General features: G+C 39.0%; 1 protein-coding gene across 10 annotated transcripts; it reads left to right on the top strand.

Annotated features, from left to right (window-relative positions):
* Nucleotides 1-528: 528 nt before the first annotated feature.
* Nucleotides 529-24,321, top strand: tmcc1b (transmembrane and coiled-coil domain family 1b). 10 transcript variants are annotated; one of them, XM_058791097.1, is made up of 10 exons: nucleotides 529-677; nucleotides 2,439-2,611; nucleotides 5,981-6,024; nucleotides 6,597-6,706; nucleotides 6,832-6,972; nucleotides 8,487-8,749; nucleotides 12,489-12,920; nucleotides 19,381-19,877; nucleotides 20,067-20,202; nucleotides 23,175-24,321. In XM_058791097.1, the coding sequence occupies exons 6-10, from the start codon at nucleotides 8,528-8,530 to the stop codon at nucleotides 23,487-23,489; spliced, it is 1,602 nt and encodes a 533-aa protein (XP_058647080.1). In that variant the 5' UTR covers nucleotides 529-677; nucleotides 2,439-2,611; nucleotides 5,981-6,024; nucleotides 6,597-6,706; nucleotides 6,832-6,972; nucleotides 8,487-8,527; the 3' UTR covers nucleotides 23,490-24,321. The 10 variants fall into 10 exon arrangements, 9 of the variants coding, with proteins under 9 accessions (XP_058647080.1, XP_058647078.1, XP_058647081.1 ...); XM_058791095.1 differs by having other exon boundaries at nucleotides 7,979-8,749; XR_009273348.1 differs by lacking the exons at nucleotides 6,597-6,706; nucleotides 6,832-6,972 and adding an exon at nucleotides 22,487-22,564 and having other exon boundaries at nucleotides 7,979-8,749; nucleotides 23,175-23,308.
* The last annotated feature ends 1,479 nt before the right edge of the window (nucleotides 24,322-25,800 follow it).

Here is a 25,800-nt window from a genome sequence, read left to right as displayed (position 1 = left end):
AGCATTTTGTTACACAAAACATTAAAATTCTATAAAAATGTAACAACAATTAACAGGAATGCTTTGTCAGAGCTTAATCCTTCTGGGTTTGATCTGATTTTATCCTCTTATTTCAGTCTTCTGGCTCATTTTGTCTATATGATTATAGCCAGACCAATTCATTTGAGTGTGTATAATTCTGTATGTGTGTGTGTGGATGTATCTGTTTTACACTGATGTTTTAGAGTGTAACCCTTCCTTGCTGTCCACTTTTTTTTTTTACTGCATTGTAGTTGAATTATTGATTGTATTTTACATATTTGCTGTGTTACAGTCACACCAGTTAGGTGTGTGTGTGTGTGAGAGAGAGAGAGAGAGAGAGAGAGAGTGGGTGTGTTAATTTTGCACTCTATATGTTCTTCAGATTCACTCCTTCATTGCTGTGAAAATTTTAAAAAATTCAAAATGTAAAATTCTCCTGTCAGAAGTGACCGGAGACCGCACAAGGGTTAAGCGAAAGTGTGAATGCAGAATTTTGATGACCATTGACCAAGTTCTGCTTTTGAGCCTCTGATGTGGTCACTCCGTCATATCGTGCCACGCTTCCTCACGCGGTGTGAGCGCGCCGCTGACGTCACCGTGGGAGTGTTCCATCGGGAGAATTTAACGGACATCAGCACTATTCTCTCAGCGCTCATGTAAGTTGTAACCGCAAAACGCGCACGCTTTTTCCTTCTATACATACACAGCGTTAACTCGAAGCCGTCGCCGATATGTTGTAGTTCGGATTGTGGGACTGGGCAGAGTCGGTCAGTTTGTTGGCTGAGCTGTTAGCCAGCTAGTCGGTTTTAGCCTGTGTTGCTGATGACGTTAGCAGCCTAGCGGCGCTGTTCGCCTAACGTTAGACTAGACGCCGCGAGATCAGGTGCAGCAGGTCAGACATCGCCAAAACCTTACATTTACGCCAAAACATCTCACTGCTAACCGTTCCTAATCATGCAGATGTACTATACACTTTATTAAGTATCATATGAATACAATACGAAGTACAGGACATAGCACAGAAAATTGCACTGTAGCATTCATTCATTCATTCAAATAAAAACAAACAACGGTGTTATTGGGGATTTGTATATTCACTACTGCAGTGCCTCAAAAACACTTTTAGTTTATTATTCAAAAACCTAGAATTTGTGCTAATAAAATAAATTGAAGACCTTTATCGTTTTGTTTTCGTAAAATGAAAATATCTTTCACGTGGATAAATGCGTAACTTTGCAACCAAAAGAGTTGTAAATTATTTTTTGAAGTTGTAAATCTAAAAGTGGATCTGAAAGGAATCAACCAGGCAATTATATTAAATAACGTATATCTCTATTAAACCAATGTGTCAAAATAGGTTTGTTGCCAATTTTTATATCGAAATGAATGATTCAGTTATGCGTTATTGTGGAAATATTTAATCTTCCACGTAAGGGGTGCTTGTTGGTAAAATGAGGATAATATAGGTGATGATAATTTGTATAATCACAAATCAAAAGGAATCGCTAGCCACCCACTCGCATGTAAATATATTGTATGTGTCCCATCGCGTGGTGCCACCCAAACAAGCTCATTGGCTTGATCAGATGCTGATGCTGTCTGTTTGTATGACTTTGACAGGCGTTTACATACAGCCTACGATGTTAACTAGAAGCCGGTTTTAAGGGCTGGTCGTCCTTCCTTCCGTTCGTGCGGTTTGAGCGCAATGTTTCCGATGTTTTTTTTTAATCAGTCTCTGCTGATGATCGTGTGCAGCGGCGCGTTATATCGACCATCTAATAGTATTAGCCTGGGTTGGGCGTAAACTGCCCATTTACCAGCTAACGTTAGCCGGGCAGCTAACCGAGCTAGCGAACGCATCAACGGACAGTCCAGGGAAATCATCGGATTAATTCAGCCTTCAGCCACATTCGCTTGTATCATAAAGTGAAATGGGTTTGTATTCCTGTTTTAGCCCCCCGTGTTACATGTCATCCTGAAATGTTACTGATGACACGACGAGATAGTTAGCTTCATACACTTAGCCAATCTTGTGTTTCAGTTGCAGTTTTTGACGTCTTTTTAATCACTCTTGTTTTTGGTTTACGAGCATGTTTACCACCAGATGGCCTAAAACCAACCCATCAAGTTGGTTAACAGTCTTGTTTAATGTATTGACAATCGTGTTTAATATGTGGACATGCATTTACGTGTTTTCTCCGTGAAATTCTCACACATGGTTGTTTGGCTGTAAAATGGTCTACTAATTAAATATAAATTCCATAAAATTTGATCGAATTTTTGTCGTTTTTAACAGACTAGGATTGACATTCATGATATTAATGTGCTGTTACTAGACAAGTATTTCCTCCACTTTTGTTTGGAGAAAAGGTCTACATCTCTACTTTACTGAATTATATGCTTTTTATTCTTTTCAGCATGTGATAATCTTACATTCATGAGGGGCAAGTTGACTGAAGTGTTAAGAGGACAGCATTCCCAGCACTGAGGGTTGTTGTCTATGTGCAGTTTTGGATTTCCTCTTAGATTTGTCCACAGTATCATATTTCTGTGTTGAGAAGAAGACTGAGCAGGATGACTGGAACTGAAGGTATGAGGAGCTGTTTATGTCACGTATATGCATTTTTGTTCGGTAAGGATTTTACAACAAATATTTTGCAAATTAAGTTATCCTGAACATACCGGCAGATAGACACATGGAGAATTATAATGCTACTGTTGTTGGATGTGCTGAGTGACCTGAATGTCTTGACTGTAGTGGAGTGTATTATTGCTCAAAGGCACACACACACACACACCAACACACAGACAGTGATGTGACCTTGGGAAGCTATGAGAATGGGACTGGGGGAGAGAGTGATGGAGAGAATAAGCTGACCCATTTCAGTCACAGAAAATACAGTGCTTTTGAAGGCGTAGGGGTGTAACGATTCATTTGTTTTCAAGATAGACTGGTTACAAATCCTGCAGATGCACTTCATCCATCTTGAAATATTACTTTTAAATAATTAAGCCTCTATGATCCGTTCAAATGTTAGAATTTGCGATTTGTTAAAATTGCATACTGTATTTTACAATTATTTTAATAAATTAGGTTACAGGGTGAAATAATAAGGATGTTTATCCAGCAGGGCCTCAAGTTTAGATTTTCAGTGGCCCTGTGATAATGTAATGGCTAGTTTAGCTGTTGTTGACAACATGCTTATATGTCAGAAATGTTTTTAAAGTGAATCTATTCTAAACAATATCACACAAATAAAGTTGCTCTTTCTGCTGTGTCTTATAGGCACAAGGCTGCAGGCCAAATTCTTCATGTATTAGTTCAAGAGTTAACTAGTTTTCCAACAAGACAAGTAGTACTTTAAAGGGAATTAACCCTAAAAAGAAAATTTGAAAATGTGTCTTGAAATTTATCCTCTTTTAAAGCACTGCTTTTGTATCCATACACATGTCTTTGGTCATTGTGTTGTATCTCGCTCTTTTTCTTGAGCAACCTGCTGTGATTGGTGTGTTATTAAGATGATGTTCCATGTTAAAAATAGTCCATTTACTGAATCCAATTACTTGTGCAATCAAACTGAATTCACACAATTAGCTTTTGAATCAAATCCAATGAATCATAAATCAAATTGAGTTCCTGTAGCTCAGCTGCCTGGTAGAGCATGGCACTAGCAACAGCAAGCTCATGGATTGGAATTCAGGCAAACACATAAAAATGTATACCATGAAAGTCGCTTTGAATAAAACCACATGTGTTAAATAGATGATAAATATTATTCTTTGACATCAACATAAATTAAAACAATGCATGGCCAACTTTGAAAAGTTTAGAAAGAGCTTTCTCCCAGTATAATATGAACACATGCCCATGACACACATGCCACTATTGGCTTGTTGTGACCTTTTCTATGCCGTTATGAAATGAAGGAGAGTTAAATATCAACTCTAAACGACTAGAACAGACTGGTGACAAGAATGTTGCTTACACAAGTCTCTGAAGGTACTGTCATTACACTCATTTTTTGGGGGGCTGATAGAACTGGTGTGACAGCACTCCAGGGTGTTCTTGGGTGTGTGCAGGGTCTGTTAAACTGCTGTTGTGTTGAATATTATTGTGTTATAGAATAGCTGTGCCAGGCATGTGCGTCACTCTTGTCACTCGTTCGTTTAATTATGCATGTAGGACACAGACACATCAACACTCTTCTCCGGGTAAAGCTTCACAGACATGGCTGTTCATTCACTGCATGTGTCACCTTGCTATAGTGCCGCTCCCACATCTGGAGGATACTGTGTTTCTGAACTAATTAAGGTCAGGGTTTGTTTACTGCTAAACTAGGTGTGGGTTTGTTTTCTGCTTAACTAGGTGTAGGACTTGAGTTAAGTCTGGATTGGTGACATGTTTCTCATTTTCTGTTTGACAATGGATGGTTGATCTTGGTGTGGTTGGGATTTAAGTTCACAAGATGATTTTTGGCAGTGCCGCCTGTTTGCAAAGGGTAAGAAGAATCATTTGTATATTTCCCAGAATACTCAAGATGGTGAGCTTGACAGTAGAATTTGGATATGAAATCCTATTCATTTTCAATGGGAAAGTTTTTATGCATGTAATTTCATCTTGAAGTGAATTGGTTTGGGTCATAGCTTAGTGTTCTTTATAGAGTGCAACAGTAAGGTTCCGGAAGTAAAAATGCCATTCGTTTTCTCCATAGGGGTATTGATTTTGAACAATAACTTATAAACCTTTAAAGACAGACCTGCTGTGAGGTGAGCTAGTTGATGTTTTGTACCTTTTGTTCAATTTTCAAATACTTTTTTGCTTCAAATCAAAGTTTGTAATGTTCCAATTCACTTTTTTGCCGGACAGTTTGGTTTATGAGTCATATTGCATAACAAAGACCTTTAACCTTATCCCTGGGAAAAAAGTAGCTGGACACTTTTCCACTCTATTGAGGAATTTATTGGAATCCAAATGTGACCCTGGACCACAAAACCAGTCTTAAGTCGCTGGGGTGTATTTGTAGCAATAGCCAAAAATACATTTTATGGGTCAAAATGATTGATTTTTCATTTATGCCAGAAATCATTAGGACATTAAGTAAAGATCATGTTCCAAGAAGATATTTTGTAAATTTCCTACTGTAAATATATCAAAACTTAATTTTTGATTAGTAATATGCATTGCTAAGAACTTCATTTGGACAACTTTAAAGGTGTTTTTCTCAATATTTTGAGTTTTTTGCACCCTCAGATTCCAGATATTCAAATAGTTGTATCTCGGCCAAATATTGTCCAATCCTAACAAACCATACATCAATGGAAAGCTTTCAGGTGATATATATAAATCTCAATTTTGAAAAATTGACACTTAAGACTGGTTTTGTGGTCCAGGGTCACAAATGGGAAATGAAACAAAGGCTGATGAAGAACTGGGCGGTAGCTGTTGAACTTATGGAGCGCTGTGGTAGTAAGAAGGTTCGTGTGTGTTAAAGTAAGCTGAATAAAGAGGATTACAGCTGGCTGTTATTCTCTCCATCGAGGCCCATCTTAAGCCTGAGCTCCACCATCAGACTCAACACATCTTGATTCAATACACCTGAAGATTGGACTTTGTTTTATAAAGGTTCATTTTCGACTTTGGAATGTTTTATGCAACATACACCATGTTTGTTTGTTTGTCCACGGCAGCTTACAAAATTAGTGCAGCAAATTTGATCAAGAAAATAAAAAGGTTATTTACGCCATCTAATGTCATCTAATGATGTAATCAAAAATGTAATGTAAACGTTCCCGGAAATGACTCTACTACGGCTGCCAAAATCATGCATCATAATTCAAACATGAACACACCCTGTCGTCACTGTGTGAATCTGTAGTAATCTTGAAGTAAATTACTAACTTGTATAATTTGTGTGTCATAATAAGTTGAGTCCCATCTGACAACCATTTTTCTCCACAGCCAACCCTGAACTGTGAGCCAGTGGAAGTCAGGCTGGACTAATGGTAGGAGAGATGATTTACTTTGTCATTGTTACTTTATATCATATTTATCTTTTGAGATCTGATGTGATATTGTCCTGTATACAGTTCTATGTTAGTCTAAACTAAACTAATTTGAGCATGTCCAAAACAATTAAGCTGAACATTTAGATGGGTTGTGCTTGATGGACAAACGATTTGTTGCTAGTCCACCTGGGGTTGTAGTATTGCCTCGGCTCCACTGAGGTTTTGTCACCTCGCCTAAGTTCACTTTTGTGTTAAACAATGCCAAACCCATAACTCATCACCTCTACTCACCTAAGCTTTACGTTAGGGCTGCACAATTAAATGAAATAAGATCTTTATGGCTTAGTGCAATAATCAAATTGCTGATTTATTTGAATAAATAAATGCTCCGCGTGTTTCAGAGTGAGACATATTACTGTGTTCTTACACGAGAGCATTTAAAGGTGCAATAGGCGATTGTCTTCAGAAACATTTTGTTATGCTGGTTCAAAGTTTCTCCACATCCCAATAGCAGTCATTAAGCTAAGTGGTCTAAATGTATTTATATGTATTTATATATTCTGTGGAAGGCGTAGGACCAAGAAATGTTCGTCCAATCAAAACGCTCGTTCCACGCCGCACGCTGTGCAGACAGAGCGAGAATGGCAGGCAGACATCAACAACCTGATCTTCCTTCCTGGTATTGTAGTACTTTTACTAACTGCACTATAAAGTTTTCTCACCGGTAAATGATATATGATGTATTGTAGTAATGTTGTCTCTGGTCGTCTGATCTGTTTGTGAACTTCGCGTTCATGCGTTCAGGAGGCGTGGCTTTGGACGGCGATTTGCAGGGAGGGTGGGACGTTCGCTTTCAGTGCTATCAGGCTAAAGTTAACATTTTCCAAGATCTCCTACTGCACCTTTAATTTTCCACTGGTTTTTGCAGCATCCCAGAGCGTCCTGGTACGTGGTAAATGCAGCTCCACACAAAGTGCATCTCTGCATCTGCTCTTGAGTTTTGGTCGTTTTAACTTGGAACATCTTCCCATACTTGTAATGAGAAGCACTTGCCAAGAAAACAGAGGTTGAAAACAGCCATAAATATTAGTATTGCAATTTTGTAGTTGTAGTGTAAAGTAAAATTCTATTAGAATTTTTTTTTTTTTTTTCATTTAGTGTAAAGTAAAAGGATACAGTGAATTATTTAAATAATAATAGCCCATTACTTATTTTGTTTTTATTTAGTGTTTTATATTTTTATTTAATAGTATTACTTTATAGCCATATTTATAAATTAATCACAAAATTTTAGCCAAATTGTACAGTCCTACAAACAAGCACAGCTAACTTGGAATTTAATTTGGAACTGCAATTTGTTAATCAGAAAAAAATCACGATTAATTTTTTTCCCCTCAAATTGTGCAGCCCTACTTTAGCGTTCATGCTTCTGACCTTATTCACAAAAGATTTTGATAATGATTTAAGAAATTTCTGCAATGATTTCCATTAAAGGGTCTAAAATTGCGTAAAATACTGCGTGATGTTGTTGAAGTGCTCTAATATCATTTGACCCAGAGACCCTTTGAGCATTTCAGAAATTAGCACCCTCATGTTTTCTTTGTAGTTCTGTCACACCTCATACGCTTGGCAACACCCATGGCTGTATACTGCTAGTAGTCTGTCAATAGTGATATTGGTAATGTAGTTTTTGTTGGTTGGCTCAGAACCTTCAAGGCGTGGCTTATTTAATCCATGACCTCTGCCATCACTCTCATTAAAAGATTGGCGAGACATGATCGTGAATGAAAACACAATTCATCTGCAACAGGCTGAAGCTGGAAAAAAACTTTTTGTTTCTAAGCCAACCAATGCTATGCTGCTGTTGTGATTTGAGCTCATGTAGTTGTTGCTTGTGTTCCATCGCTCACAGCTGCATGACATAATCCATTTTATTTTCCTTCTGTGGTAGACGAGCATGACTTTGCGCCAAACCACAGATGCATGTACGCTCTCAGAGTCCACCTGACTGCTGCCACCCTCTGCTTCCTGGCTTTTGAAACTGCCTATCAGAGGGCTGGTGGAGGCGGGGCTTAGCTAGACCCCACCCCTGTGCTGACCCTCTGAGTGAGACTGGCGCCTCCTGATGGACCAGGGTGGTAGCGAGCAGCCTGGGGCCGAGGAGCCAGACTCTGGGGGTCGAGCAGAGCGGGAGGCGAGCAGGAGGGCATCTGAGCCTGATCACGGCCTGACCAAAATTACCCACAATGCCTTGGAGAACATGGGCGCGCTGGGCCACGGCCTGAAGCACTTCTTCCAACCTCAGCGCAGACGCTCGTCCGTCTCGCCACACGACTACACCTCTTCCTCCACAGGCCCTATCCCTGAGCCCCCAGAAGTAGGGCCAGAGTTGGGGGAAGCGCCTGCCGTGGCAGTCGCCATCCCTAACTCTGACCCCCACGCTTCCGCCCCCCCTGCAGCTCTGAGCCGCGTGCTGCAGCAGATTCGAGGCCCCCCCATAATGAAGAGAGGGACCAGCCTGCAGAGCCGCCGCAGCAAGGCAGGGGGGGGAGGGGAGGCCCCCCAGAAAGGCAGCCCCCAAATCCACAGGCGCAGTACCCAGGAGACCTTGCTGCAGGCGGGACGGCCACGCTCCTCCTCCACCACCGACACACCCAGCAGCCCAGCTTTGGTAGACATGTTGCTGACCTCGGGGTACCACTCCACTGAAGAGGCTGATCGGGTAAGTGCCACATGAACGGCACAGGTTTGTCAAGATGATTTCTTCCATGATTGTGCTGTGATGGTCATTGTTGGTGGCCAAGCTGCAATTTCCCAAAGTTTCATGGACAGAAAAGTGATGTTGGACAGTAAAAAAATCATGAACCTCTTTTAAATAAGTTGTCAATTTGGTAAAATGACCTTGCTGGGTAACACTGATGAGGTTTTCATTAAGAATGTGTTTAAAATTGCAAAGCAATCAATACTATTTTTGCTATGAATGTCTTTGGCTGCGTCCGAAAGCTCTAAAATGCTGCCGTCAGAGGCAGCATTCCAAGGCGGGAAGGCATCAAGGCATGTCTGAATCCAAATTCTGCTTCACTTCCCATCTCCGGAGGTACCTTCTTCTGATCGAATTATGAAGGCAGCATGGATGTATCCTTCGCTGCCTTTGATATCCCATAATCCTGTACGTTCCATTCTTTGATAGTTAAGCTAAAAAAAAAATATAGATGGCATCTGAAAGTTGCGTTTGGTGGTCAGTTTCTGTGTAAATGTATATTTCTGACTAACGTTTTGCACTTTTTATGTTATTTCCTAGCGAGAAATCAGTATTACAGTAATTAAATATTTGTTTAGTTATCACCAAAACCCGTTCTATTTTGTTGTGGAGCATTAAACCATTACGCTGCCTCAGAAACCTGTCCGAAATCAGTTTTATGAGGTGCCTGCAAAGTATTGCCTGAAAGGGCAGCCAGGCAGCTTTCAGACAAAGCCTTTGTTTTCCATTAAAAGTATTTCTTTGAGTTTCCTGTATAATTATAACTGAATTTAAATAATCTTCTTGAACTTATATTAAATTTATAATCTTCTTAAACTTCTTAAAAATAATTTTATAAAAATATTAAATATAAAATGTAACTTGAATTATATTAATTTGTTAAAAAGCCTTCTAAATTATTTTAAATTAATATTAATGTAAAAATCATACATTTGAAATGTGGAATTTTAAAATTCTAAATGTTATTATAAAAATAATTCTCTACAGTCTGCTTAGGCTTTCAGTGGAAAATGCAGCTCTGAACTTCTGCCCTGACCAAGCATACAGAAAATAAATTCTTGATGTTGAGTTTTACAAAGTATTCCAGCATGCCTTGCACATACTAGCAATCATTTTGCCAAGGGAAACGTGATCAGTTTTCAATAGGCAGTGATAGTAGGTTGTTTGAAAGTGATGGGAAGTTAGATTTGAATTTAACAGCAATCTGGGCAGATGGCAATCTGTTGCCTGCTGCGTGTGTCTGAAAGAAGCCTCCAGGATGGATGGACGAGTTGACAGCATTCACAGGTCAGAAAGCTTGTGTGGCAGGTCACTATGTTCTTAAGCCCTACTATATTTAGCCAGGTCTTTGGATGCACTTCAGTTCAGAGCACTTCTGTTGGCAACATTGAGCATAATGTCAAAATCATAGCCTTTGTGCTTTTTCCTACCAGGATGTGGGATCAGGGTAATTGTTTGCTTTCCTGTGTCCTCAAGGATACACTCAAGGTTAAGTTTGCTCTTGCATGACAAGTGCAGCAACTTTATTTAGAACCGCAGTTCAGATAGTTGCAAAACCAGTTACTCTTCTGCTTGGCCTTTCCCCATTACTAGATGATTTTTCCTGCTGCTCACTCAAAATAGCATTCAGAATTCATTTTACCTGGAGAAATGTTGTCCAAGACGACTGCATAAAGTCTCTTGAGGGTAATTATGCTTACATAGTACTATGCTTTTAAGCATTCCTTTTTCAACCACTAAGCATTTCTACCAGATAGACTAAAGGGTCTGGGTGACTGCCAAAGTGATTCGACTCACCTGTTGCTGGAGAAGCTAGCGGCACCATCCAGAACGTTCCTCTCTCAGGGGAGTGTCCAAACATAAGCCCTCTCGTTTATTTCGGACCACTGTTTCAGCCTGGCTAGCTCGGTAAATGCAGTTTACGATGATTTTAACTGGGTATGGTGTGCTGTTTTTTTGTTTGTAAGTTGAAAAATACTGTAGTTTGGCTAGTCCATCTGCTAGCCCATATCTGTCATTACAGTTTTGTTTTTACAGCTTAGTTCAGTTGTCAGTGAAACTTGAGGTCAATGTATTTTGTCACAGAGTTAGCTCAGCTCTGTAAGAGGCTTTAACACCTTTGTTAATCAAACAGAACTGCGCTTCTCAGATAAACGGGGAGAAAATCCTCTGATGGCCAGTTAGGTGTGAAAAAAGCATCAAAAGTCAGCTATAATGTCTCTACAGGCATTGTCTGGGTCTTATCAAATGGGCTGTTGGCCATGTGATGAGTTCACCTAGTTTTCCTCTGCATGCGTGTCCACATCAACCCATGTGTCTTATTGTAATAGGGGCACTTAAAATTTGCAGTAAACACCTGATCATATTGGCAATAATAATTCCTTTTTCATGGTCGAACAATGCTTGTGGGGCTTTTAGCCAGTTTATAATGACTCTCATCGATGGTTAGATCATCTGTAGCTCTTTATCTACAATCAGGGAAGGCCATATCACTGATAATCTGGTTTCGACTCGTCTGTCAGTGGGTGGAGGGACAGAGTTCATTGCATTGCAAGGTTGTGCTAAAGATTTAACAAGACAATTAAAAAATCTTACTTATAAACTATATTAATCATACAAAAAAGCAGAAAGAATTTAACAAATGTTACATTCTTTCCTTAATGTTGATTCCCTTGTCATCTTCCTCAGTTGATGAAGTGGTGCAGTGTGCCGCCTTTTTATCAGTTAATGTTCTGCATTATCTCAGAATTTGAGGGCTATGTCATAGTACAGAGGTCCAAACTGTCAACGTCACCGGAGACTGGTATATTCACTCGCATAGTTCAAATGTGGCATATCTTTCAAGATGGACTGCACTGAAAGTGAACCATCATTAATGGTAATTTATTTCAGTATTTTCTATTGTTGTAGTAAAATAGTGCAAAATAAATTATTTTAATTTTCTACTATTTTACTATCTAATTTAATAATTTATTTGTCACTAACCTTTCTAAGGCTGGGTCATTGTCATGGTTGAATACATTGCAGGGAGTAACAATAACATAATTGGATCGAATGAAACTTTGTCACTTTTGTTCAGTACAAGAAATGTGCTTATTTTGATAACCTTCTTCTTTATTTGGTAAACTGTAGTAAATTATTAGAGATGCTCCGATGTTAAAATTATGACCTATAATTATTATATTAAAAAGAAAACGCTAAAAACTAAAATACGTTTAAATGCTAAAAAATTGTTTTTACTTAAAGGATATATTTAATGGCATTTTAAAATATTTTGTGCTTTAAAATAGTACCTTTACAATCATCTAGCACTTACTTGAAGTTAATTTTAAGTAAATAGTGGGAGAAAAATGGGGAAATGAGTATGCAAAAATAAATATCTAATAATGGTTGATACTGATTAAATGACAAATATATTTAATATCGATAAACAATATAACACTAATATATTGTGCATCCCTAGAAAAGATGTAAATCTGTAAATAAATAATATTGACACAACGATCTAAACCAGAGGTTCTCAATATAAAGAAATGCATCAATGGCATGTTTTTATTAAATTATTTTTCCTATTTTCCAATCAAAGGTCATCACAGACCAACTCAGGGCATCTCTGATCTAAATTATCAATGCAGTGACATGAACTCTTAATTTTATTATTTTATATGCACAGCACTAAATCTCTCTCTTCTCTTTGCAGCAAGATCGTTTGGAGGTGTCGGGCCCTGCCGTGTCTCCCAATGCTCTGTCAACCAGCTCAGACGGTGGTCAGTATGGTGTGGATTCAGTGGATGGAACTCCAGACCCTCAGCGCACCAAGCAGGCCATCGCTCAGCTACAGCAGAAGATCCTCAAACTCACAGAGCAGATCAAAATCGAACAAACGGCAAGAGATGACAATGTAGCTGAATACCTGAAGCTGGCCAACAATGCAGACAAACAGCAGAGTGCTCGCATCAAGCAAGTATTCGAGAAGAAGAACCAGAAGTCTGCGCAGACCATCCAGCAGTTGCAGAGGAAACTAGAGCATTACCACCGCAAGCTCAGAGAAGTGGAACACAACGGAATACCACGCCAACCCAAAGATGTCCTGCGAGACATGCACCAGGGTTTGAAGGATGTGGGTGCCAAGGTAAAGACTGTCTACTTTCTTTACATTTTGGTACATTAAAGGTTGTGTATGGTTGGAGTAGATGTGTGGTGATCTAAAATATTTTAAATCAAACTGGACTTTTTAAATTAAGCCCCGTTCAGACTACACGATTTTAGCCCGATATTGCCACGATCTGCTTGATGTAGGGTGTCGTGGGGATTTGTAAACGACAATGGGCGTCGGGACACACGATTCAATCGCTTCATCTCGTGTAGTGTGTTATAGTGCACGACACCTCTGTGATGCTTCACGACATCAGTACAGAAAGACTAGCATGTTTAATTTTTATTACATTTTTTTCGTCGTACACGACAAGTTCCATCACATCTGTGACACTGGCCAATAGGAGCACAGAAGCGCCTTGTACAAGCTTTCAAACAAGCCGAAACGATAGAGAGAATGGTATCTGTCTTGCTAGGTGTAATTTTACAATGGAGGAAATGTTCGTGGAGCTACAGCAACAATACTCCTGCATTTATGATGAGGGACTACTGCGACACAGTGAAAAAAAATAAAATAAAAACTATTTTACCTCCGTTCTCTTTGACAGTCCATACCATCCTCTTCATGCAATCCAGATTTGTGTCCATTGTCAGGTTTTCTTTCTTTTTTGGGCTTTTCTGATGACAAGACAGGGCAAAACAAGCTGTTTGCTAGCCGCTGTTTGTTTACGCTCATAGCACCTTCTGTCTTGTCCGATGACAGCATGTACATTGATAATGACGGCATGCGATGAATGCTCGGGTAGCATTGTATAGTTTTACATGTTTCTAGTTCACGACACGACAAGATTTTATGAGTCAAAATCGCATAATCTGGCACAGTGACTGTCATAATCGACAAAAAAGTTGTGTAGTCTAAATGGGGCTTTAATCATATGACGACATGCAGTGTAGAACTATCATGCACTTTGTCAACAAGGCAATTTTGTATCTTTACAGTGATTGAATAAAATGTTGGATTTTAATTGATGGAACTACAAGAATCATGATATTTAGTCACCAGCTCATACTACCTACTGAAGACAGGAATACACTACATTACTTTTTTGTCCAAATTTCAGCCCTTTTTTTCAGTCTGGACAAGCCAACACTAGTTGCTGAAAGCAATAGTCAGTTTGCAGATTTGGGGTAGTTCGATTTGACAGAGTTCACATAAAATTGGTAGTGTATGATGGAACCAGACTCCTATTTTTTTTTTTATTTCAGACTCTGATTCCAGAGGAAGACGAACATGTTTGGTGTTTTGAGCTGATTTTAGAACACCTTTTTTTTTCTTTCTCATGCGTATCCTAGCAACAAGGCACATTTTCTTTGAGAGTTTGTGGTGTTTGGAACGATATGAAAGTATGGTAGTGTGTGATCCTCAGTGGTTTAGTGTATCATGCCCAAAGTCAGCAAGTGTATGATGCCTAATGTCTTAAAATCTGTCCGGATTTGAAAAGACGTGTAGTGTTTTCCAGCCTCAAGGCAGTATCCTTGTAACATAAATAGAACATCACTTGCCATCGCTTGCCATAAATTAATGATTTTAATAGTTCAATAAGTCACAAAAGGTCACTGCAGATAGCAGAGATTGGGAAAGCTATTTTATTTGGGCGTGTGTGTGCGCTTCGATGACACATGCAAGGTGATCCAACAAGCCATCTTGATGATCTCATAGCAAAAAAGAATGTGAAAAGTAGGGCCTATGTTGCTTCATTTTCATTTCAGTCATATGATGTGATTTCTTGTTTTCCTTTTCTTTAGTGTGTTATGTAGCTGTTTGTGCATGTATACAATCTGCAGAGTTACAAAGCTCAAAGTCTCCCACAAAAGGATTTATTCTATCTAAAAGAGAAGGCTGATCCAGACCGGCCTAAAACGTCTCATTCAAACAAGCCCCCACATGTCTACATCACGATGTGGATATATTTCCATAATGCTGCCCAAATGTTCATGCAAAGAAAGAAGGTGTGGTTTCAGTAACCGCAGTAGTGCTGATGCAGCCATGTCAGGGAGACGCTGTGTGTTTCTATGCGAAAGCAAAAGCACTTTATTTGGCCTTCCGGAAGTAGGTGCAATTGACCTATCGGTAAGCCCCTCCCCTCGAACGCAGACTAGCCAACGGAACTCAAACATCTTTAGGTTTCAGCGCCATAGAGAAACATTGCAAGATCCAAAGCTCGCATCGGTTTTATGGGGTTTATGCTTCAAAAATGGAAAAACGATGTGCCTGGGGTACTTTTATTGGCACTGTCCACATTTTCACATAATGTCCCTCTATGCATTACTGCCAACACGTGCATTCTCGTTCAAACTCGCATATCAGGACTCGATATAAGGACTGCCCCGAAGGCACAAGGCGAGCATAAAAGACGCTCGGGATAGTTGGCTGAACAGTCGAGCGCTGTGTGAGGAGTTTTCTGCGCACACATCTGAAGCGCACGCACACAGACGGCCGCGTCTACACCACGCAAATACTAAATTGAGCTCTCTTCCACTTTTTTGTGCATGGATGAATAAATACAGACAAAATTACAACAAAATGCGTGTTTTGGCGACTATCCTAGTAAACGCAGTCGGTTAGGCAGTAGGCACATGTCTTAACAGTTGAGAAAGAATGTGTATCAGTATATTAAATCCGTGCTTTCGTTCTTAAAGTGAAAGCAAACTAAACAGATTTCTTTTAGACTGAGCTGAAAAACCTGAAAAGCACTGTTTATTGAAATTGTGTCTTTTGTTCTATTGTATTTATTTTCTGCTATTGCTTGTAATTTGGTTATCTGTAGAAAAGATTTTTAGCATTGAGCCCATAGTAGCAGCCAGAATTGTTTTTCCAATTGTTTATTAAATTTTTTTTTTTTTTTTTTAAAGTGTAGGCCTATTTTTTTTGTTTGTTTGTTGTAAATGTCCTAATTGACTGTTCGCAAAGAGCTTGATTGACAGGTGATCTGACCAATCAGAACGTGTGTATTATGTGCCACCGCTGCTATCCACCATCTTGCCTGACAGCTATGCCCAGTCTCCATAGAAATCCATGCTAAAACGGGGTAAAAAAGATCAACTGAATTGAAACTTTTTTAATATAACTAAATATAAACATGTGCGGAGGGTTAAGCTGTGCTGTTGTTGGCTGCCACAGTAATGGTAATAAGCTACGGTATTCCTTTAAAGTACTTGTTTTGTGTACCAGAAAACCTGTCGTGTCCGGCACTGCAAGCAATGCAGAAGTTAAAAATACTGAGTGTGAAATAATAAAATATGCTCCCGATCGGGGAGCTGTATGCACATGTGCGCTCATCTGTTTTCAATGCAGCTAACCTTGCGTCGCTTCATGTCCTCTTCCCACTCATTAAACTATGACCGGTCCTTTACTGCAAAAAGACCACCACTTCGGTGGACTTAAACTTGAAAAATGGTGTGTTCCACGATTGAAATAAAATACTTTCTGATGTTTATTCATGTTCATTTCGTGCTTTAAGTAACTATGAAAAGACGATCGGTTCACGTGTTTGAACTGAGGCAATACAGTGATCTGTCACGACACCTTAAAGAGCCACAAAACGGTATTTATTGTTTGAATTTCTTTAAAAATAACACAATTTAAAAGCTGAGGGTCCTGAGACTGTTTCATGTCAGAAGTAACCTGCTCTGTCTTCTCTGTTGGTGTGTTGTCAGTTTCCTCTTTGCTCTGCGATGTATTTTTCACTGTGTGAGAACATGTGTAGTGTGAGAGCGGCATTGTTTGTTGGTCATAGCAACAGTAACCAAGGGTGGGCGGGTTTTGCAAACGGTCATTTGAGGTACAGGATGTGAAAATTTCAGATAAATGTTCATGTTATATATTTTGGTTGCATTTGTGAGTTAAAATATCATTTAAATAGGTATATAATATCATAATATCGATATATCGATCGATATACTCCTGTATCGAATCGTATCGCTGAATTTTTTGAGGTAACTGCAAATATTGTATTGCTGGGTATGAGAATCGATATTGTATCGTGACGAACCATCCGATTTTCACCCCTAGTGTAGAGTAACGCTTCGTGTGTGAGGGGAACAGGGTCACATCACAGCGGACTGTACTGCCCGTCAGAAATCATGGCACGTCGGCTGTCTTAACCACGGCTTGTGTACTGCAAATACATACGAGCATCATCACTGTGTCTGTCACGCAACTCTGTTCCCCTTTCTGGCTTGAACTGATGGTAAAACTAACCATCATTATTAACTGTCTTTATATTTTCTTTGAAAGCTGAAGCTCATGATTATGGTAAGGGGCGTTACATTTCCGATGCACAATTGTGGTGTTCGGCCAATCACAATGCACTGGGTCAGCTGGCCAATCAGAGCAGACTGTGTTTGTCGGAAGGAGGGACTTTGTAGAAAACGACACGTTTGAGAGAGGCAGGGCATAGAGGAACTACAATAATGTATTTGAAAAATAATGTTTTTTGAACATTAAAGCATGTCAACATATTCTGTTACACTAAATACACAAAATTATGATCTTTAAAAATAGCAAAGAACTTAGGTCTTTCACCAAGTACCATACATAATATTGTGAAAAGATTCTGGGAATCCAGAGAAATCACAGTACACGTAGGGCAAGGCAGGAAACCTCAGTTGAATGTGCATGGCCTTTGAGCCCTCAGATGGCATTGCATAAGAAACCGTCATGCTGTGGTGTTAAATATAGGCACATGGGCTCAGGAGTACTTCAGAAAACCACTGTCATTTACCACGGTCTGCTGCTGCATCAAGAAATGCAACTTGAATATTTGTTACTCTAGGAAGAAAGCTATACATCAATTCTATGCAGCGATGCTGCTGGGTTCTCTGTGCCAGAGCTCATCTCAGATAGTCAAAAGACGGTGAAAATGTCTGCTGTGCTCAAATGAGTCCAAATTTCAACTGGGAAAATGGATTTCGAGTTCTCAGTCCCAAAGACCAAAGGGACCATCCAGACTTTCATCAGCGACAGAAGCAAAAGCAAATGTCTGTCATGGTATGGGGGTGCAGCAGAGCAAACAGCATGGGTGACTGGCATATGTGCGAAGGTACTATTGACATGGAGGCATGTATTAGGATTGTACTGGGATATATACTGCTATCAAGATGATGTCATTCATTGGGAAGTCCATGGTTATTTGATCAAGACAATGCCAGCTCTCATTCTGCATGTGCTACAACAGCATGGTTTCGTAGACACAGAGTGAATGTGTTAGACTGACCTACCTGCAATCCAGATCTGTCTCCAATTGAAAATATATGACCAGTCACGAAAAGGAGAATCAGACAACGACGATCACAGACTGCAGAGCTTCTGAAGTCTTCTATCAAGCGAGACTGGACAAAAAACAATTAGTATCCTCAGTTCCCAAACAATGAAACATTGTAATTAAAAGGAAAGGTGATGTAACGGTGTTAAACGTGCCTCTGTCCCAACTTTTTTTGTAGTGTGTTGCAGCCATCAAAATCAAAATGTGTTCATATTTACAAAATACATTTGCATTGGCCAGTGAAAATCTTTTCTTTGTACTTTTGTCAATTAGATAAATGTTAAAGAGAATTGACATCACACATTCTTGATTTTATTGCATTTTACAAAATGTCTCTACAACGCTGTTTGCACCATGGCCTTCTGTCACTTAATCTTTTTATTTTGGTGCATCGATCTGTTAAATTACTTAGTATAGGAGATTATGATCCGCACTCATGAGAACAGTTTTCTTTTTACGTTTTATTTTACATTAATTTCTGATGGGGATCAGCAATGAATGTAAAATAAAAAGAAAACTTTTTTTCTCGTGAGTGCGGATCATAATCTCCTATACTATTTTACAAAACGTCCCAACTTCTCTGGAATTGGGGTTGTATATAAAATAATCATTACTGATCCCTGTCTATGGCCTGAGACGCTAAGCTCCAGCATCCCTGTGACCCTACATAGGGTGAGCAGTTTTGGAAAAGTATGGATGGAGGGAATTTTTATTGAAACTTTATGATATTGAATGTCCATTCATGGTCCACCATCTTGAATGGATTTTCTCCTCTGAGCTTTTTCTGTCACATTACATTATGGTATTGCCTTCTATGAGAAGAATTCAGTGTAGCCTTTTGTATTGTTGCTGCCTACCTTTCAGAACACCCTGCATGTTGGAAGTGTGCCTATGGTGCCTTAAAATGCTGCCTGGGTAGGCGGCTTACTAGCTTTATCACTCTTTATCTGTATCACTCACCCTGTTAGTGATTATAATTTTTTTTTTTTCAGACACATTTGACCAGATCTTAGTCATAAAATAAAAGCAAATTTTGCATCTTTGCAACTACTTTTTGTCTTTTTGTGCAAATTCGGGTGACAATGATTTTCATATCACCCACCCACAAGCCCATTCAGATACAACTTAGTGTCACTGCTAAATGTATTTGACTAAATGATTTGTCTCTCTCAGGTAACCGGTGGCCTCTCTAGTATCTCTCAGGCAACGCACTCCGCCGCGGGAGCAGTCGTGTCCAAACCTCGCGAGTTTGCCTCTCTCATCCGCAACAAGTTTGGAAGTGCAGACAACATCTCTGCTCTAAAAGACTCTCTGGATGAACAACAAGGGCCTGATGAGTCTGTAACAAGTACACGGACAGCAGGCACTAGGACCCTAGGACCTGGGCAGCTGCAGTCCAGCCCAAAATACGGCAGTGAGGACGACTGCTCAAGTGCTACGTCGGGGTCAGCAGGAGCAAATAGCACCACGGGGGCTCCCGGAGGCCCTCCGAGCTCAAAGGGTAACACACTGGAGCATGGCCAGAGCTCAGGCTTTGATGCACTGCTACACGAGATCCAGGAACTGAAGGACAACCAGAGTCGACTAGAAGAATCTTTTGAAAACCTGAAGAGTCACTATCAGAGAGACTACACAGAAATCATGCAGGCCCTGCAAGAGGAGAGATACAGGTACATGTTACTATAGAAACTGATTCTGCTGGCACTGCTGTGTGGTCTGTGTAGGTTTGTATAGATATTGAAGGTTTCACAGTCAAAATAGCATGCTTGTTGAGAAGGCACTGGAGAGGATGATGATGTTCTAGTTGTCTGGCCTTTTTATTTTGCTATTTTATCTCATTTTGTATGTTCATGTGTTAGGTGTGAACGTCTAGAGGAGCAGTTGAATGATTTAACCGAATTACATCAAAATGAGATTCACAACTTGAAGCAGGAGCTGGCCAGCATGGAGGAGAAAATTGCTTACCAGTCTAATGAACGAGCCAGAGACATACAGGTGCTCATTCCAACATTACTGTTATTTTGTTATCTTTTAGATACTATTATAGTATATATTATATAATTTGAATTAGCTTTTATTTTTATATTTTCAGTTTCCATTTTAATTTTATCATTTTTAAAGAAGGGTACGATTTCTTTTCAGTGAGAGGGGTAAAAGAATTTATAACATAATCCCTTAAACCTGATAAGGGCCAAAAAAAAAATTATTTTCATTTTATTTACTGATTTTTCACTGATGAATAAAAAAAAAAAAAAGTGTTTGATCAGTCTTAAAAATTGTGATGGACCCTTTTCACAAGACTGATGCTGATGACCACTGATGACTGATGCTGATGGTTTTTTTTTATATATATTTTGATTTTTTTTTTAAATTTTTTACATTTTATAACACTATACTTTGTAATATATCACCTTTGCATCAAATTACAAAAAAAACCGCTAATGCAAGGGTGTTTGCAGCGTCTATGAGAAGGACATCGTTCTCTCTTCTGACTGCCTTTATCAGCCTCTCTTAATTTTTTTTTCTTTTTTAAAAGTCATGAAAACACTATCATGGAGTTTTTCTTTTGCTATTTGAGCAAATGGGAATGCAAAAAATATATTTGTGGTACTCTCCCATTCACTGCTCTTGAAGTTAACTCAACTATAGCCCTATTCAGATGGTAATTGTTTCTCATGGGGACGTAAGTGATTTTCACCATTTACAGGGGGTAGTCGGTGATTTAATTGCCGTCCGAATCCAGAATGTTTGTGTTTTTCTCTTATCACCCACATAAAAATCCCTGCCCGAATTACCTACTGTTTTTTGACAAACACCAAGGTCATGTGGTAATTTAATTGCCGTCCGAATCCACATCTCTGAGTTTACGAGAAGAAATCAATTCAAAATTCAGTGTTTACATCCTTTTTGAGCACTCCGAACACCGTATGGTAACTGTTGTACTTCGTTGTAATTTGCATACATATTTATTGCTGGAAAGTTTTTAAAAGAACAATACTTCATAACTGCTCCACAGAGACTGGGAGCAGAAAGAGAAGAAAAGCACATAAACATTCGAAATGGGTCTTTATTATGACAGCAGCAGGTATGCAATACAAGTTTAAAATGTGTATTATAAACAGATATATACATAACTAGCGCATCTATTTTCCAATTTTTAAACAGGAAATTTAAATAATCAAATAATAAATAGGATTATATATTATAAAATTTGCTTGGAAAGTTGGAATAATAAGAATACATTTTACATAAGTATTTTTAAATACATTTTACACAATAATAAGAATAAATTTGTAAATAAAATTCATTTCATCAATCATGTGACTGGCCATGTGAGCAGCACGTCCCCGGTTTCGGATCACAGAACTCACTCCTCCACTGTGAATAAACCGCCATCCAAATCAATGAGTTTTATCACCGAGGTGATAATGTAATTTTTTATACAGATGTCCATATGAGAAACAGTTACCATCCAAATTGGGCTTATGACAACTTCCGCTGCTGAGAAACCCGGAAATGTGAAAAAGGTCCATTATTCAAAGATATTTTAACATTTTTTTTGACCAATCTTATTTTGGGTATATGAACTTTTAAGTGAAACAGGATAATGTTGATGCTGAGTTTTCTGATGGGAAAGAACATTAGCTGTAATCATAAAGCTATTTTGTATCGATCTGATGGAAAACATTATTCTAATTCAGTTTTCATAATGAAATCCATATGCGACTCACTCAAGAGTTCTCTTTGAGGGCTTAGTCTTAATGATATGATGCAGCTAAAATGTACATGTTCTACTCTGTTACCCTTTATTAGCATTCACGTCTTACTAAGGGTGTGCAATATTGACAAAAAATAATATCTCTATTTTCTGGGATTTTATCGATAACAATAATTAGACATATTTTGCTGTATGTTATTGTGCGGGTACCTTAAGGACTGTCTTGGACAGCTGACTCCTAAAGTTTTTGATATTCTTCATATTCTGTGTGGTGGTCAGTTCACACCGATAGAAATTAATTAAAACAGATTTTTACATTTTATGGGCATTTTTACCTTTATAAAGCCATTTTTTCTAAAAGTGTCCATTATCTTTTGAGACATTCTTACATTTAATCAGTGAATTAAAACAATAAGACATCTGTGCTGTTACCAAGCAAATGAAATCAGTTTGTTATTCTTCGTGTGAAATTGATTAACTAGGCCAAATTAAGTGGTACAAAATAGCCTATATACATTTTCTGCTCCCATGTCTTTAATTTTGTGTTCATTCTAAATGTAGTGAAAATGCAGTGAAAGAACACACTCTACGCACGCGCACTAGTCTAGACTTCACATAATGAATGCGTGCACTCTGTAGGTGAGTTTTGAATGGTTTTTGCAAAATACACAATGTCAAATCGCACATCATTTAAACAACAATTGCGATATTATCGCAGACGATATATATCGCACACCCCTATGTCTTTTACATTGTGAAATGGAAGTTTTGCATCAGCTGCATTTGCTCTGTTGTTTCACTCAAAGGGGATAGTTTAGCTGTCAGTAGCAGCTGTTACCCTTTGCTTATTTACTATGAATAAATGAATGAATAAATATAATGAATTTGTTAACATATCCACACAAAACAAATAACCACCAGTACATCTGAAAGAAAAACATTCTAGAGCTAATCGGCACAAACAATTACGACATATTTATTCCAAGCATAATGATTCTTAACTGCAGATTTTACAAAAAATAGCGTTAAGATGTTTTAGTTTTGATTAGAATACATCACAAAAGTTCAAATATTTCACTACAATGAAGGCTTAAATCAGATCCAAAAACTGCGCACTCGTATGATCGTAACTCCATGCAGCTCCCATACTAGTCTCCATTTGAAATAAATGACTTCAGGTGTGTTGTTTTGTCAGAGATTGTGACAAGGCGGCTTTACTTGTAACATGATTCTCTCTCCCTTCCTGTAGGAGGCGCTAGAGGCCTGTCAAACACGCATCTCTAAGATGGAGCTTCAACAGCAGCAACAGCAAGTGGTTCAGTTGGAGGGTTTGGAAAACGCCACAGCACGCACTTTACTCGGCAAACTCATCAACGTGCTGCTGGCCGTCATGGCGGTGCTCCTAGTGTTCGTCTCGACGGTCGCAAACTGTGTAGTTCCGCTGATGAAAACACGTAGCCGTACGCTTTCCACATTGCTCCTTGTGGTAATCTTGGCTTTTCTGTGGCGGAATTGGGAAACCATGTCGCAGTACCTGGACCGGTTTCTGCTGCACCCCAGATGACCTGCAGGGGCGCTGTGGTTGTCGTTTCGTGAAGGGACTGGATGGCGGGAACTTTGATTCAAAGATGGAGACTAACACTGCCTCAGTTGCACTTAGTATGAAGGGATGCGGCACAAGAGTGGAGGACACGGACAGATCCTACAACCTCTTTTTCTCGTTTCTTTCACTGAAGGAGTGAATTTGTTTACATTTTGATCTTTTTTCCGTCGACATAAATTGTATTGCTGAGTTTCCTTTTATTTGTTGGAAATGATGCAAGTCGTGTTGTTCATTGTTCTCGTAATTATCGTTAGGATGTACATTTATGCAATTTCCTGAGTGTTGCATTGCATTGACTTGACTGGAGTGGTTTTAACATGCACTGGATGGAGATCTTTCTCCTCGGTTTTAATACCATAGCAACTGCTCTTTTCCCTCCTAACTTTCTTTCATTTCTCTTAGTCTCTTCTACTGTCGTCTTGCTCTTCCTCTTAAGTGCATCTCTAACTCTATTCATTTCTTGTGCTTATCGCTTCACTTTTCCCCACTCGAAACCGTTTGCTGCTGTTTGGACTGTACTGCAATTGTTGCTGAATGAAGGAAAAGATTCGTTGGAGAGGAGGCATCTGGAGTTTGATCGAATGGGCCGAGGAACCCGAGTCAGCCCCATGCCCTCAAAGAGGCACAGTCCCCTGGTATATGAACAGAACGAACATACTTGAAGAGCTAGAAATGCTCAAAGACTCTCAGTGCTTCCGTACTGTTTCTTATAGCGACAATGAAATAGTCCTTTTTAGTTTTATTTTTTATTTTTTAAAATGAAATGAATAAACACTGTTTTAAAAATGCTAAATCGTGTGATTGAATGTTTGAGCTTCAAAACGGTTATAATACAATTTTTTTGCTTTCACTTAGCAGATCACAGTTTAACTTTATAAGTTTATCATGCATCTCCCATAATCAGCCTCTTTTGGTTTTAGGAATGTTTATTTAGTGAAGTTCCCTTTTTGATATATAACAATGCTTTTTGTTATAGAGCTGAAAAGTGTATTCATGCTTTTTCTGGTCAGGCAGAAAGGTACAGATTTCCAGTTCCTGAAACATTTTCATGTGGCATTTGGGTAGCATCTTTAATCCTTTTGAAAGATAATTTGTAAAAGACTTTTTGGTCTGCTATTGTGCAGCAAGTAGTGTCATCTAATTTATTTTTTTATCAATTTAGTTCAAACGGACCAATTTTGAAAATCTAATCACAAAGTAGCTTATTGGAGGTCTGCTTACGTCTCTGTATTAATATTAGGCACCATCTGTTGAACAGGATGTATCAATTGTACAGTATGCTTTGATTTTTTTATAAAAACTACTGCAGATAAATATATATACACACACACAGTGGGGCAAAAAAGTATTTAGTCAGCCACCAATTGTGCAAGTTCTCCCACTTAAAAAGATGAGAGAGGCCTGTAATTTTCATCATAGGTATACCTCAACTATGAGAGACAAAATGAGAGAGAAAAATCCAGAAAATCACATTGTAGGATTTTTAAAGAATTTATTTGCAAATTATGGTGGAAAATAAGTATTTGGTCAATAACAAAATTTCATCTCAATACTTCGTTATATACCCTTTGTTGGCAATGACAGAGGTCAAACGTTTTCTGTAAGTCTTCACACACTGTTGCTGGTATTTTGGCGCATAAGGTTAGGGCCAAATTACTTTCAACTCCCTCCAAAGATTTTCGATGGGGTTGAGATCTGGAGACTGGCTAGGCCACTCCAGGACCTTGAAATGCTTCTTACAAAGCCACTCCTTCGTTGCCCGGGTGGTGTGTTTGGGATCATTGTCATGCTGAAAGACCCAGCCACGTTTCATCTTCAATGCCCTTGCTGATGGAAGGAGGTTTTCACTCAAAATCTCACGATACATGGCTCCATTCATTCTTTCGTTTACACGGATCAGTCTTCCTGGTCCCTTTGCAGAAAAACAGCCCCAAAGCATGATGTTTCCACCCCCATGCTTCACAGTAGGTATGGTGTTCTTTGGATGCAACTCAGCATTCTTTCTCCTCCAAACACGACAAGTTGAGTTTTTACCAAAAGTTCTATTTTGGTTTCATCTGACCATATGACATTCTCCCAATCCTCTTCTGGATCATCCAAATGCTCTCTAGCAAACTTCAGACGGGCCGGACATGTACTGGCTTAAGCAGGGGACACGCCTGGCACTGCAGGATTTGAGGCCTTTGCTACTTTGGTCCCAGCTCTCTGCAGGTCATTCACTAGGTCCCCCGTGTGGTTCTGGGATTTTTGCTCCCAGTTCTTGTGATCATTT

This window comes from Onychostoma macrolepis, chromosome 11, assembly GCF_012432095.1.
Source record: "Onychostoma macrolepis isolate SWU-2019 chromosome 11, ASM1243209v1, whole genome shotgun sequence".
NCBI classification, from domain to species: domain Eukaryota; kingdom Metazoa; phylum Chordata; class Actinopteri; order Cypriniformes; family Cyprinidae; genus Onychostoma; species Onychostoma macrolepis.
The sequence above is the reverse complement of the archived record's forward strand: the minus strand, read 5'-3'. Positions and strand labels throughout refer to the sequence as shown.